At 43.0% G+C, this 16139-nt stretch overlaps 1 protein-coding gene across 1 annotated transcript; it reads left to right on the forward strand.

Moving 5' to 3' along the window:
• Positions 1-999: 999 nt before the first annotated feature.
• Positions 1000-10937, forward strand: APOBEC1 (apolipoprotein B mRNA editing enzyme catalytic subunit 1). The gene is made up of 5 exons (XM_060627196.3): positions 1000-1101; positions 6483-6510; positions 8384-8781; positions 9611-9729; positions 10612-10937. The coding sequence occupies exons 1-5, from the start codon at positions 1086-1088 to the stop codon at positions 10759-10761; spliced, it is 711 nt and encodes a 236-aa protein (XP_060483179.3). The 5' UTR covers positions 1000-1085; the 3' UTR covers positions 10762-10937.
• The last annotated feature ends 5202 nt before the right edge of the window (positions 10938-16139 follow it).

A 16139-nucleotide genomic window follows, 5' to 3' on the forward strand; every position in this document is an offset into this window, starting at 1 on the left:
GGGGGCTTGAACTCACAATCCACAAGATCGTGCCCTGAGCTGGAGTCAGACGCTCAACCGACTGAACCCGGGTGCCCCTCTTCTTCATAACTCTTTAACTGCCACCCAAACAACTGTTTTATCTTGTGGAGGCTCTACTTTGACTTTCATAATTAAGGAAGATCTTACATGTAGGGGCTTAGGTATAATAGGGGTGGATGGTCCTTGAGATTCAGAGTTCAGAAGCTCTAGTTGTGAGACCCTAGAGGGAGGGAGCCTTGGGTCTTGAAAATGCCCTCACTTCTGGGAGTGTGTGCTGAGCCTCAGAGATGCATGAGCCAGGGTTCAGGCAACAGGAGGCAACGGCAGTCTGGAGCACAGTATTCACTTCCTCAAGAAGGATGAGAAAGCAGGAGTGGACCTGGCCATACACTTAACCTTAGCTTCAAAAAGGAAGAGGGATCACCAAAGACGTAATTAGATGCACTAATTACCCAACTCAGAGGCCAAAGTCCTGATTTTGCATCTATCGGTGCCCCTCCCCATTCCAACAAGATTGGGGGCAAAGAACAAAATAAGAGGAAGTTAGAAATAAGTAAATAATCGCTAAAGATATAAGCAAATGGTCACTCAAGTAAAGAAATAAGTAAATAATCCTCAGTGTCTGCACCAGGTAACGTTGAAAGCCTTCAGATTCTACAAACCCGTCGGTTCTCTCTTCCCTTTGTTCTTCCTTCGCGCTCTCTAATGAAGAATGATTGATCAGTCTTGCCTGACCCTTCATTTTTAAAAGAGGGAAACGTTCCGAAATTCAGAGGTTTCCGGGGAAGAACTTGGAAATGCGGATATCCTCGGTGATTTACTCTACAGAATCCTAAGCTTTCTTATCAACACATTGATGTGAATTACCCACACCTCCTTCCCTCTTAATCTGCTTACTGTTTGTACAGTCGAGATACCCGGCAACTGCCTGAGACTCAGGACTGAGTCATCCTCTGCCCCAGCCAGGTATCAGCGGCCACACCTATGATGTCCAGGTGTGTTGTTGGTAAGAGCGATCAGCACAATATACGGTTCCGGGGGGAAAAGTCCAGTGACAGAGCACCATGGCTTCTGACAAAGGTAAACTGGACCGGGGGGCCTGGCAAGCTCTATATTCATGAAAAGGGCAGATATTCTGTGTGTGTGTGTGTGTGTGTGTGTGTGTGTGTGCATGTGTGTGCGTGTCCTGCCTGTGCTTGTGTCCTTGAGCGTTTTTCAACTTTCCTGTGTATTAATGTATTATTCATACGACTCTTAAATGGGATTTATTATTATTCTTACTACTAACTATTCACATCCACAAATGATTTTGATCAAATGACACCAAATCGATGCTTGTTTCACCGTAATAAAAAGTTCAGTGAAAAATACAACTGTTAAATAACAGTTTAAAAAATAGCAGCGGGGGGGGGGGGGGGGCGCCCGGGTGGCTTAGTCGGTGTCTGACTCTTGATTTGGGCTCAGGTTCAGATTTCACAGTTCATGCGATTGAGCTCCACGTCGGGGCTCTGCACTGACAGTAAGGAGCCTGTTTAGGATTCTCTCTCTCCTTCTCTCTCCGCCCCTCCCCCATTCATTCTCTCTCTCTCTCTCTCTCTCTCTCTCTGTCAAAAATTAATTTAAAAAATAAGTACATGAAGTTAAAAAAAAGAAAGTCTTTTTTTTTAATGTTTATTTTTGAGACAGAAAAAGACAGAGCATGAGCAGGGGGGTGGGGCAGAGAGAGAGAGAGAGAGAGGGAGACACAGAAGCCGAAGTGGGCTCCAGTGTCTGAGCTGTCAGCACAGAGCCCCTCGCGGGGCTCGAACCCACGAATCGTGAGATCAGGACCTGAGCCGAAGTCGGACGCTTAACTGACTGAGCCGCCCAGATGCCCCTCTTAGCTGTTTCTTTTGACTGAAGGATTATCTCCATTCCCTGAAACTTTGTACATTGGGAACTCAGATGACTGAGTCGTGCCCCATGTTGACTCAGTTTACATCCGAGCTCCAAATTCTGCTGCTAACTCTATTGTTCTTTTCTTTTCCTAAAGGCAGTGATTGTTGATTCTGTCTCTCCCTCCTTCCGCATTAACTTGATTTAGAGGGAGACTTTTGCCACCTTTGAGATCCCTTGTACGGCAGCATTTTGCCGTCAATGCCCTCAGTACCCACTGGGCTCCAGGTGAAGTCAGCTTCTCCTCTGCTGGTTCAACAAGATCTTTTCATATCTCGGCACCTGAGTGCCTCAGCTGGTGAAACGTCCCACTCTTGGTGTCGGCTCAGGTCATGATCTCACAGTACTTGAGTCTGAGCCCCGAATCAGGCTCAGCGCTGGCAGCATGGAACCCGCTTGGGATTCTCTCTCCCTCTCTCTCTGCCTCTCCCCACTCTCTGTCAAACTAAATGAATAAACTTAAAAAAAAAAAGGAATATCTTTCCATATGAATTTTGCAAATGTTTTTTCACTCCTCTCACTGACGCAGATCTTTCTTCATTCCTCTTGATTTGTGGTTTAAAAAGTACATGTGCGTATAGGGGCGCCTGGGTGGCTCAGTGGGTTGAGCGTCCAAATTCGGCTCAGGTCATGATCTTGCAGTTTGTGAGTTCGGGCCCCGCGTCAGACTCTGTGCTGACAGCTCAGAGCCTGGAGCCTGCTTCGGATTCTTGTCTCCCTCTCTCTCTGCCCTCCCCTGCTCTGTTTCTGTCTCTGTCTCTCTCTCTCTCTCAAAAATAAACAAGAATTAAAAAAAAAAAAAAGGCGCATGCTTTACCTACTCAGCCAGCCAGGCACCCCAAAAGTACATCTATATTAAGCCAGTGGTGCCCTGGCTTCTCTCCATACTACTAAATACTCCTTAAGTAGTTATTTTGAGATAATCAAAGTTTAAAAACATGCAGCTTTAAGAATAATAGAGAGGTTGGGGCCCCTGGGTGACTCAGTCGGTTAAGCGTCCGACTTCGGCTCAGGTCATGATCTCGTGGTCCGTGAGTTCGAGCCCCGCGTCGGGCTCTGTGCCGACAGCTCAGAGCCTGGAGCCTGCTTCGGATTCTGTGTCTCCCTCTCTCTCTGACCCTCCCCCGTTCATGCTCTGTCTCTCTCTGTCTCAAAAATAAATAAAAATGTTAAAAAAAAAAAAAGAATAATAGAGAGGTTCCTTATACACTTTGCTCAGTTCCCCCCAATGGTTACGTTTTGCAAAACTATAGAATAATCTCACAACCTATGGCTTCTCAGCCTGTGGCTAAGATCAAGTGTAGAATAATATCACAACCAGAATACTAACATTGACACAATCCACCTATTTTATTCAGATTTCTCCAGTTGCACTTGTAGTCATTTATGTGTGTATTTAGTTTTTTCTTTCTTTTTTTAATGTTTATTTGTTTTGAATTTTTAAAAAATGTTTATTTTAGAGAGAGAGACAGAGACAGAGACAGAGCATGAGCAGGAATTGGGGGAAGGGGGTTGCGCAGAGAGAGGGAGACACAGAATCCAAAGCAGGTTCCAGACTCTGAGCTGTTCGCACAAAGCCTGACGTGGGGCTCGAACTCACAAACCGTGAGATCATGACCTGAGCTGCAATCAAGTCGGCCGCTTAACCGACTGAGCCACCCAGGTGCCTCTGTGTGTATTTAGTTGTAGGCAATTTTGTCACCTGCAGAGGTCTGTGTTTTCACCACCATGATCATTCCAACAGTACAGAGATATTTTATTGCCCTTTTATAACCAAACCCTCCTTCTTCCTGCCCCACCCCTGTTCTTATTTCTTGAGAACCACTGATCCGTCCTCACTTCTAAAATTTTGCCACTCAAAATGTTAGACAAATGGAATCATGCAGAATGCAACTTTTTGAGATTGCTCCCCCCTCCCCCAGCATAATTCCTTGGAGATTCATCCAAGTTATTACATGTATCAATAGTTTGTTCCTTTTTATTGCTGAATTCCATTCCATTTACCACGGATTGTTTAACATCTGGACATCTAGGTTGATGCCAGTTTTTAGATACTACAAATCAAAGCGATAGAAACATTTGCATACAGCCTTCGTGGGAGCCTACATTTTCGTGTCTCTGAGATAAATGCCCAGGGTGCAGTTGCTGGGTTATATGGCAGTTGCATTTTCAATTATTGTTGTTGCTTTTATTTTTTTTTTAATTTTTAATTAATCTTTATTTTATTTTATTTTTTAACGTTTATTTATTTTTGAGACAGAGAGAGACAGAGCATGAACGGGGGAGGGTCAGAGAGAGGGAGACAGAATCTGAAACAGGCTCCAGGCTCTGAGCTGTCAGCACAGAGCCCGACGCGGGGCTCGAACTCACGGACCGCGAGATCGTGACCTGAGCCGAAGTCGGCCGCTTAACCGACTGAGCCACCCAGGCACCCCTTTTTTTTTTTATTTTAGAGAGAGAGCGTGGGGGGGGGGTGGCTGAGAGAGAGGGGAAAAGAGAGAATCCCAAGCCAGCTCCCCACTCAGCGTGGAGTCTGAAGCAGACTCCCACAACCCTGAGATCATTACCTGAGCTGAAATCAGGAGTCAGAGGATGGACCAACAGAGCTACCCAGGTTTTTAATACAGAAAAAGAATTAAGGTTGTTGTTTTCTTTTTTTTATTTAAAAAATTTTTTTAATGTTTTATTTATTTTTGAGACAGGGAGAGACAGAGCATGAATGGGGGAGGGTCAGAGAGAGGGAGACACAGAATCTGAAACAGGCTCCAGGCTCTGAGCTGTCAGCCCAGAGCCCGATGCGGGGCTCGAACTCACGGACCGCGAGATCATGACCTGAGCCGAAGTCGGCCGCTTAACCGACTGAGCCACCCAGGCGCCCCGTTGTTGTTTTCAATTAAGAAACTTCTGGGACACCTGGGTGTCAGTTGAGCAACCAACTCTTGATTTCAGCACAGGTCATGATCTCTCATTTGTGAGGTCGAGCCCTGCATTAGGCTCCTCACTGAGCACGGACCCTGCTTGGGATCTCTCTCTGCCCCTATCCTCTCTCAAAATAAATAAGTAAGCTTTAAAAATAAAAATAAAAATAAAATAATAATAACGATTAAGAAACTGCCTGTTTCCTGGAGTGGCTGTACCAGTTTACGTTCCCACCAACAATGTATGAGAGAGCCACTCTCTCTGCATAATATTGTTCTCTCTCTGTCTCTTCGTTCCTCTGTGTATATATTTAGGTATCCCATAATTGATAGTAGTGAGACTCGTTCAGTCATTTGTTCAATAAATATCTACTGCCAACATGTTTCAGGCAGTGTGATGATAGAGTCTAGAACAAGATATTCATAATCCGTATCTCACATAATTTATAATTCATTGTTATTATGGTCATGTAAATACCAATCAAAATATAGCATGATATGGGAATGCAAACTGGTGCAGACACTCTGGAAAACAGTATGGAGGTTCCTCAAAACATTCAAAATAGAACTACCCTACGACCCAGCAACTGCACTACTAGGGATTTATCCAAGGGATACAGGGGTGCTGTTTCCAAGGGGCACATGCACCCTCATGTTTATAGCAGCACGATTGACAATAGCCAAAGTATGGAACGAGCCCAAATGTCCATCGATGGATGAATGGATAAAGAAGGTGTGGTATATATATACAATGGAGTATTACCTGGCAATCAAAAAGAATGAAATCTTGCCATTCGCAACTACGTAGATGGAACTGGAGTGTATTACGCTAAGTGACATTAGTCAGTCAGAGAAAGACAAAAATCATATGCCTTCACTCATATGAGGACTTTAAGAGACACACCAGATGAACATAAGGGAAGGGAAGCAAAAATAATAGAAAAACAGGGAGGGGGACAAAACATAAGAGACTCTTAAATATAGAGAACAAACTGAGGGTTGCTAGAGGGGTTGTGGGAGGGGGATGGGCTAAATGGGTAACGGGTGTTAAGGAAGTCACTTGGGATAAGCACTGGGTGCTTACACCTAGATATAACTTATACCTACCTTATACCTAGTGATACCTAGGTGTAACTGGGTGTCATAGCTAGGGGATGAATTACTGGAATCTACTCCTGAACTCATTGTGGCACTCTATGTTAACTAACTTGGATGTAAATTAAAAAATAAATAAAATATAAGAACAATAGCTCCATAAAAAAACATAAATGTATAGCATGATAATTGCTGTGATGAAGGACGTACAGGGTGCTATGGAAGCAGGTAGAAATTACACATAGGAGCCTCTGAGGGATGACTGTCTCATTGCATTTGATCATTCTTGCTGGAGCCTTAAGGAGGATTTTCTGGTTTGGGATTGGGCAAATAGATTTTTGGCAGAGCCCTTACAAATTTGGCTTTTCTTGAGGGTCCGATCCAATGAATATAGGAGAGACTCTTTTAACCCCATTTTCTGATATGGTTTGCAGGTTTAGAAAAACCGAGTATTTTTCTTAGCTAAATATATGTGTGTGGTGTTATTTGACATAATCGTCTCTTGGTCAACAGGGCCTTCCGCTGGAGATGCCACCTTGAGGTAAGACTGATATTATCATAGGAGCATCTGCGTGGCTCAGTTGGTTAAGCATCCTAGTGCAGTTCAGGTAATGATCTCACAGTTGGTGAGTTCAAGCCCTGCATCAGGCTCTGGGCTGACAGCTCAGAGCCTGGAGCCTGCTTTGGATTCTGTGTCTCCTCTCTCTGCCTTTCCTCTGCTCTCTCTCTGCCTCTCTCCAAAATAAATAAACATTAAAAAAAAAGAAAAGAAAAGAATACTACCATAGTGAGCATTTAATTCAGCAAGAAAAGGTGGATTTAAGAGCTGTAGGACTATAGCTTTCCATATTTTTCCTTTCTTGTTGTATCATGTTCCCACTCTTTCCTTTTGCTTTTTCTTTCTTTTTTTTTAATTTTATTTTTTACATTTATTTATTTATTTTTGAGAGAGAGAGAGAGACAGAGAGAGAGACAGAGAGAGACAGAGCACAAGCGGGGGAGGGGCAGAGAGAGAGAGGGAGACACAGAATCCGAAGCAGGCTCCAGGCTCTGAACTGTCAGCACAGAGCCCGATGCGGGGCTCGAACCCACAAACCACAAGATCATGACCTGAGCCAAAGTCGGACGCTCAACTGACTGAACCACCCAGGCGCCCCACCTTTTGCCTTTTCTAACTTCATTCTCTATAACTATCGCTTTTTTAAAAGCTTACTTTTTTATTTTGAGAGAGAGAGAGAGCACACACACGAGCTAGGGGCTGGGGGCAGACAGAATCCCAAGCAGGCTCCATGTGGAGCCTGCTGTGGGCCCAAGAGTTGGATGCTCAGCTGACTGAGCCACCCAGGCGCCCTATGATTATTGCTTCCTATATCTTTGTTTGTATGTCTTTTGGTTTGTGTTTAAATAAATTACCTTCCAGCTTTGTTCTGTTACTGTTTTATCTTCATACTTCTCTGTTTAAATCACATGACTTGATAGCCATTAGCGAAAGGTCCAGAGAACTCATTTGTCACTTTGAGTTCATCTTTTTATTTTATACCATATTCCCATTTTTCAGACATAGCATTATAACAGGGGGACTTTTGTCAGGGAATAAATTATCTCACGATGGGTGGGAGGACTGATCTATGTGGTCAATAAATGTAATACTTGAGGGATGAGTGGAAATATTGGGATGTAATAAGCTGATGACTCAACCATATGGCAAAGAAGAGTACTCATCACGATCTTGAGTTTCCCCTGAGTTACAGCTCTGAGACATGGAAAGGATTAAGTCTACAGATGTCATTGGGAGGGGCACCTGGCTGGCTCAGTCAGTGGAGCATGTGACTCTTGGTCTTGGTGTGGTAAGTCTGAGCCCCACAGTGGGTGTAGAGACTGTTAAAGACAAAAATCTTTTTTTTTTTTTTGACAAAAATCTTTAAAAAATAAATAAATAAAGATGCCACTGGGAGCAACTTGAATTTTTTTCTTATGAGGAATTAGTATGCAGAATTTCATGCCGAAGAATCCTGAGGCTTCTTCTCTCTTCAGACTTGGCAATAGAATCTTGTTGGCAGTTTGAGGCTCCTACCTAAAATTTAGTTAGAGTCCACTGAGGAACGTTGAGGTGTAGGGATTGGAGCATGGCGTCTCTACATATTTATGCCTGAGTTCAAAACTACCAAGCAACGGTATAGAGAGAGTGGTAACTCCATGACGTGAGGTGGGAAAACTCTCTTCACTATGCTTGTGAGAGAAACTCTGATGATTCAGACGGGCCCACCTAGATAACTTTGGGAGACAGATTAGAAAAGAAAATGTCCTGAGATGTCATGTTTGAGATCTGTGTGATAGGAGAGGGGAACATGAAATCATTCCTCGGGTCCCTCTAAAGATTGCCTGAAAGCATGGGGGTGCTTTTTGTGTTTCAGGAGAAGAATTGAACCCCGGGAGTTTGAAGTCTTCTTTGACCCCAGAGAACTCCGCAAAGAGGCCTGTCTGCTCTATGAAATTAAGTGGGGCACAAGCCATAGGATCTGGCGAAACTCGGGCAGAAATACCGCCAACCACGTTGAGCTCAATTTTATAGAAAAATTTACTTCAGAAAGACATTTTTGCCCCTCCGTCAGCTGTTCCATCACCTGGTTCCTGTCCTGGAGTCCCTGTTGGGAATGCTCCAAGGCTATCAGAGGATTTTTGAGTCAACACCCTAGCGTGACTCTGGTTATTTATGTATCTCGGCTCTTCTGGCACCTGGATCAACAAAACCGGCAAGGACTCAGGGACCTCATCAACAGTGGTGTGACCGTCCAGATTATGAGAGTCCCAGGTAAAAACAACAAACAGAGGACCTTAAGTGTTGATGCGAGACTGTGCTGGTAGCATGTTTCTAGGCCAGAAGAGTGACTATCCCACTTCGGAAGTCTCAGAAGTCAAAGTCAGGGGGCGCCTGGGTGGCTCAGTCAGTTAAGTGTCTGACTTGGGCTCAGGGCAGGATCTAGCAGTTCGTGAGTTCGAGCCCGGCATCGGGCTCTCTGCTGTCAGCACAGAATCTGCTTCAGATCCTCTGTCTCTCTCTCTCTCTCTCTCTCTCTCTCTCTCTCTGTCCCTCCCCCACTGTGCTTTCTCCCTCCCTCTCTCTCTCTTTCTGTCTCTCTCCTAAATAAATAAATAAACTGGCTAGCTCAGTTAAGTGTCCAACTTTGGCTCAGGTCATGATCTGGCAGTTCGTGGGTTCAAGCCCTGCATCAGACTCTGTCCTGACAGCTTGGATTCTGTGTTTCTCTCTTATCTCTGCCCTTCCCCCACTGCCGCTCGGTCTCTTTCTATCTCTCAAAAATGAATAAATGTTTAAAAAAAAAAGAAGAAGAAGAAGCAAAAGTCCAAAATAACATGAGAAAGGACCAGGTCTGATATTCACAGCAAGGAAAATATGAAAAAGAGGGCTCTCTTCTCCATGCCTGCACCTGCCATGGTGACCCATCAGCCATCTTGGAATAAACTATGTTGTTGTTTTTAGGGATTCAGGGGGAGGTTAGTCCATCTCCAACAGCAAATAGGCTGACGGGTTTTATATAACGTGTATCTATAAGCTGGGCTCTCTTTAAAGTAGCTTTCTGCTCTATTAGCTGAATGAAACAAAATTTGTGTCTCCTTAGAGTATGATCACTGCTGGAGGAATTTTGTCAACTACCCACCTGGGGAAGAAGATCACTGGCCCAGGTACCCTGTTGTATGGATGAAGCTGTATGCACTGGAACTGCACTGCATAATTCTAGTAAGTTATTTTATTTTATCTTATTTTATTTTATTTTATTTTATTTTATTTTATTTTATTTTATTTTATTAGGTTTTGTTTATTTAAGTAATCTCTACACCCAACGCAGGGCTCGAACCTATGACCCTGAGATCAACACTTGCGTGATCCTCCAACTGAGCCATTCAGGAGCCCCTCTAGTCAGTCACATTAAGGGACAAAGATTATGATGCCAAAAGAAACATCCTTCTTCAAACTTCTTTTCTGATAAGTTGATATGTCTTTTCTTCACCGTCTCTTTGTCATTTGTATTGAAATTTAGTTATTTAACTTCTTGACATACCTTAAGAAAGTGTGAGAATGGGGCATCTGGGGGGTTCCGTCAGACTCCTGATTTTGGCTTTTGGCTCAGGTCATGACCTCACGGTTGGTGAGACCGAGCCCCTCATCCGGCTCTGGGCTGACAGCGTGTGGCCTTCTTGGGATTCTCTCTCTTCCTCTCTCTCTGCCCCTTCCCCGCTCTCTCTCTCTCTCTCTCTCTGTCTCAAAATAAATAAGTAAACTTAAAACAAACAAAAAAGAAAACGCGAGAAGAACAAGACAATCTCTGTAGGAAATAAATGAGAGAAGGGAACAGATAAACCGGTTTAAGATATACATGGACTCCACATTAACTTGATATTGTTATTATTATTATTATTATTATTATTACAACACTTACTGGCTCTACAGAATTCCAGATATTCTCTTTTCCCATATTGATGTGTGTCATCCTATTGAAGAAATGTAGGTGTCCCATTTGTATTCTCTTGAAAGTTGCTCAATAAACTTCCAACTAATGTTTTGAAATGTTTGTGGTTACAACAGTATCAAGAAAAATATTATTCTTTTTTTTCCTTCCAGAGTCTCCCTCCCTGCTTAAAGATTTTAAGAAGATGTCAGAATCAGCTTACATTGTTCAGACTTACTCTTCAAAATTGCCATTACCAAATGATTCCCCCCCATATCCTTTTAGCTACAGGATTGATACAACTTCCTGTGACTTGGAGATGAATGGAATGATTCCTTGTGGGTGCCTGGGTGGTTCAGCTTTTGGGCGTCCAACTTCGGCTCAGGTCATGATCTCGCGGTCCGTGAGTTCAAGCCCCGCGCGGAGCTCTGTGCTGACCGCTCAGAGCCTGGTACCTGCTTCCGATTCTGTGTCCCTCTCTCTGCCCCTCCTTGCCTCATGCTCTGTCTGTCTGTCTCTCTCTCTCAAAAATTAAAAAATTAAAAAAAAAAAAGAATGATTCCTGCATACTCTGTTTCAGTAACAGGCACTGATGCCCCACGAAAAAGAGAATGCCATTGGAATGTAGAAATTTTCAGCTTGTGTTTCTATACACCAACAACAAATTATCTAAAAATGAAAAAAATTTAAATCCCATTCACAAGAGCATCACAAATAATTAAGGGGTCCTTGGGTCGCTAAATAGGGTGAGAGTCTGACTTCGGCTCAGGTCATGATCTCACGGCTCCTGAGTTCAAGCCCCTCATAGGGCTCTGTGCTGACAGTGAGGAGACTACTTGGGGTTCTCTCTCTCTCTCCCTCTCTCCCTGCCCCTCCCCTGCTTGTGTGCTCTCTCTCTCTCTCACTCTCAAAATAAAATAAAATAAAAACTTTATTATTTTTTTAAATGTTTATCTTTGAGAGAGAGAGAGACAGAGACAGAGACAGAGCATGAGCAGGGGAGGGGCAGAGAGAGGGAGACAGAATCCGAAGCAGGCTCCAGGCTCTGAGCTGTCAGCACACAGCCCGACGCGGGGCTCCAACTCATGAACCGTGAGATCATGACCCGAGCTGAAGTCGGGCACCCAACTGACGGAACCACCCAGGGGCCCATAAAATAAAATAAAATAAAATAAAATAAAATAAAATAAAATAAAATAAAAGCTTAAAAAAAACTATCATATGATTCAACAATGTTATTTCTGGGTATATATCTGAAGGAAATAAAATCACTATCTCAAAGAGGTATCTGCACCCCATGTTCATTGCAACATTGTCTGCAATAGTCAAGACATGCAAACAACCTAAGTGTCCATCACCAGGAATGGATAAAGAAGATGTGATGTGTATCATACACACACACACACACACACACACACACACACACACACTCACACACACACCTGTAACTATGAGGTGATGAATGTGTCTACTCACCTTATTGTAGTAATCAGTTTGCAATATATATTATATCAAATTATTATGTTGTACACCTTAAACTTACACAACATTGTATGTTACTACGTCTCAATAATGCTGAAGGGGATAAAAAGAGATTAAAAAAATAATCTAGGGGGGCGCCTGGGTGGCTCAGTCGGTTAAGCGTCCGACTTCAGCTCAGGTCATGATCAGGTCCGTGAATTCAAGCCCTGCGTCAGGCTCTGTGCTGACCGCTCAGAACCTGGAGCCTGTTTCCGATTCTGCATCTCCCTCTCTCTGACCCTCCCCTGTTCATGCTCTGTCTCTCCCCGTCTCAAAAATAAATAAAACGTTAAAAAAAAAAAAAAAGAGTCTAGGAATTTTAACAAACAGTAATATCACAGATCGTGTCATCCACTGCTGTATCACAAATTATTCTAGTACTTTGTGGCTTAAAACAACAGTAAATATTTATTATGTCAGCTTCATCAGGAATTCGGGAGCAACTTATCAGTATGTTTGTGGCTCAGGGTCTCTCGTGAGGTTTCTGTCAAGCTGTCAGCCAGGACAGCCGTCATCTTCAGGCTTGACTGAGGCCGGAGAATATGCTTCCCGAGTGGCACATTCACATGGCTGGAAAGTAGTGGTTGATGGGAGGTCTGTTCCTTGCCATGTAGGTAGCCCTCTCCACAGGGCTGCTCAGCTGTCCTCACGACCTGACACCAGGCTTTCTACAGAGCAAGCATCTAAGAGAGACCAAGGTGGAAATTGCCGTATCTTTAATGCCTGAGTCTTGGAATCATACGCTATTTCTTCTGCAGTCTTCTATTGGAAACACCAGCCAGCCATGATTCAATGTGGGAGGGGACTACACAAGGGCTTGGATGCCAGGAGATAAGAATAATTGGAAGCCATCTTGGGTTTTAACGGTAGGGACTTTTGCTGTGTGTTTTTAGGACAATTTCATGAAGCCAATCTCTAAGATGCTCAAGGGAAACAAAGAACAAGTTTTTATTTGATTCGGACTCAGAACATCCTAAGATTTAATAGATGATATATTAGCCCAAATTTATAGGATGATGTACTGTTGTAATTAGCAGCCTTTTAAACTTTGAGCAGCTATACACAAAAAAAGGTTATTTCTTGCTCACACTGAAGCCAAATGTAAATCGGGTGAGGATGTTCTTGCTGCCTGCAGTTACTCAGGGACCCAGGTTCCTTCCATCTGGTGACTCCACCATCTCCTATGGCCTTGGAACTCTCTACTGAATTCTCCACATTCGGCCATCTCATAGGAGACAGCATACACAGGAGGGGACAGAGAAGAGACAAAAAAGCGTTAAGTTGCACGAAAGAGTGTTTTTAGAATCAAGGACTGGATATGGCAAACGTCACTTTTGACCCAATTCCACTAATCAAAAATCAATCGTGTGGCCCCACCCAACTCTAAGAAAGACAGAAACACAGTCCAGGAGGAGAAGAAAATGGAGTTTGGTGAACATATAAAGTGCTTGCCGCATGAGGAGACTAGGAAGCTGAAATATTATACAATTTAGCCGGGGTCAGACAAGGAACACCATGGGGCTAAAAGTCAGTGTGCTTTTTTAAAAAATTACTTAAGTTGTAAAACATTTTGTTTGAGCACTCAGGATACACCAGTAACTAGGATCTCCCCAGTTTTCATAATGGAGTCAGACTGGCTCAGTCACTTGCTTACTTGTCTTCCTGGGTTGGAATGGAGATACAAGGCAGTCTTTTGGGAGGCCAAAAGAGGGGCTGGGAACTTATTAGGTATCTCAGTGAAGCCTGTCTAAGCATTTTTTTTATTTTTTTATAATTTTTTTTTTTTTTTCAACGTTTATTTTATTTTTGGGACAGAGAGAGACAGAGCATGAACGGGGGAGGGACAGAGAGAGAGGGAGATACAGAATCGGAAACAGGCTCCAGGCTCCGAGCCATCAGCCCAGAGCCCGACGCGGGGCTCGAACTCACGGACCGTGAGATCGTGACCTGGCTGAAGTCGGACGCTTAACCGACTGCGCCACCCAGGCGCCCCAAAGCATTTTTTTTAAAAACTACTGTGAAAGTTGGGGCGCCTGGGTGGCTCAGTTGGTTAAGCGACTGACTTCGGCTGAGGTCGCGATCTCACAGTGCGTGGGTTTGAGCCCCGCATAGGGCTCTGTGCTGACCACTTGCTCAGAGCCTGGACCCTGCTTCAGATTCTGTGTCTCCCCTCCCCCCCTCACGCTTTGTCTCACTGTTTCTCAAAAATAAATAAATGTAAAAAAAAAAAAAAAAAAAAAAATTAAAAAAAAAAAAAAAAAAGCCAGAGGCCACAAAGCTTCAGATGAGTTTGAGTTAGCTGGATGAGAAAGAAAACTAAGGAGAAGGCTGGTGGGTTGGGAAAATTCAGAATGGTCAACCATCTGGAAATCTCGATAGGATCATTAAATAGGGATCGTGGGAGTATTTGAACAATCAAGCTTGAAGAATAGTATGTGATGGTCAGACACCAAACGGATTAACTATTTTGAAAGCAGAGTAGCTGCAATTGATAATGTCGCTGAGGGTGTGACCAAGCAAGCCTGTGGTTGAGTCAGAACAGAAAAGTAGAAAGGTGGAGGAGGTCAAGTAACTGAGGGGTAAGCCCCCATTGTTGTCTTGCTGTTTTGTTGGTGTTCTTACGGGTTTCAGAACTTTTCTTGGTGTTCTCACAGGTTTCTTTGAGTGGTAGATGAGCTTTAGAATAACTTTGTGGAATTCTTAAAGGTCTGTTCGAATTTTTCAAAATGTCATTAATGAGGCTGTAAATGCCAGATAAAAAAGGCACGTCGTCTTTTATTTTCCAGTCATGTGGTGCTGTCACCTGGTCCATTTCTTCCCAGCCAAGTTTCTCGGAATAATAGTGTATACTCATTATTTTATTGACTTTATTACTTTATTACTTTATTTACTTTATTTATCTTTTGCTCCTCAACTCCTTTGGAAAACCTACGCTAAGGACATCGATAGACGGTCTTCGGGCTTTTTCTTCCTTTACATATTTGCAGAGATTGAGTAAAAGCAATTTGGGAGCATAGTAGTGACTAAAACAGAGCCTACCTTTGCTTTCATGGTGCTCAAAATATTAGTTTTCTCATACTATAAAAACACACTTCTCCGAAGATCTCATCCATTTCCATGGCTTTAACTACCACCCATAATCAGAAGTGATCGTCATAATATATTAACAAATGATATCATCCAAGCACCAAGCTAATCAGAACAGAGCACCAGCCATTCAGATAGCTAGTCTGGTTGCACAGTTATGTTCACTGGATATTAGCCCAAATGATAATATATGAATTTTATATGATAACATGATGTCTGGTAGTTAAGAGAACAAACTGGAGCCTCCAGGCTGCTCAAATTCTGGGTCTTACTTCCTGCCGTGTGACGTGGGGCAAGTTACTTCACCTGTTTGCTTCCATTCCCTCCTCCAAATGGGGATAATAAAGTACTTATATCATAGGGTCACTAGGAGAATCGAATGAGATTTACGTGGAAAGCATTTAGAACACCCTGGACTATAATAAGCACTCAATAGATGAAAGGTATTATTATTCATTATTCTACAACTATGCCTCCAATCCTGACTTTTTTCTCCTTGAGCTTCAGAGTTCCAGATTAAGTGTTTCTCCCTCCCCCCAGCCCCCCAATTATACCATGGATGTTTGGGAAACCTACAAGTTTCAGTATAATTAGTAGAGGTAGCTTTGTAAATAAGTAGGGGCAAACAAATTTTATAAATATTTGGTTATATGTACTGGGTTGAATGGGGGAAAATAATTAAAACAGCAAATATATACAGGACTCACCATGTACCAGGTACTGTTATAAGTTGTTTCTATATGTGAACTCATTTACATATACATAATATATGTAGCAACTGCCCCATCAAGTAAGTACTATTATTATTCCCATCTTATAAATGAGAAAACAAGCACAAAAAGTTCAAATGATTTGACCATGGTCACATAGCTGCTACGTTTTAAATGACTCTGCCTCCAGAATTTAAGTTCCTTGTCATCATGCCAGTATACTGCCTCACTTAAACAGGAAGCAGTTGTTTGTGACAAAAAGAGCATTTCCTACAGCTTTCTTTACATATCAGATCTATTTCCCTCCAGAGTTTACAATTCAAAAATATCCCCCTGCTAGTTAATATAACCGTATATCCTTTCATTATATCTGAGATCAGTAC

Source organism: Panthera onca, chromosome B4 (assembly GCF_046562875.1).
Source record: "Panthera onca isolate mPanOnc1 chromosome B4, mPanOnc1 haplotype 2, whole genome shotgun sequence".
Taxonomy (NCBI): Eukaryota; Metazoa; Chordata; class Mammalia; order Carnivora; family Felidae; genus Panthera; species Panthera onca.

Bases quoted from the DNA above. Each gene is read 5' to 3' on its own strand.
- APOBEC1 (XM_060627196.3), top strand. The intron at 6,511-8,383 runs GTAAGACTGATA...TTTGTGTTTCAG, and splicing joins GCTGGAGATGCCACCTTGAG to GAGAAGAATTGAACCCCGGG. The intron at 8,782-9,610 runs GTAAAAACAACA...GTGTCTCCTTAG, and splicing joins CCAGATTATGAGAGTCCCAG to AGTATGATCACTGCTGGAGG.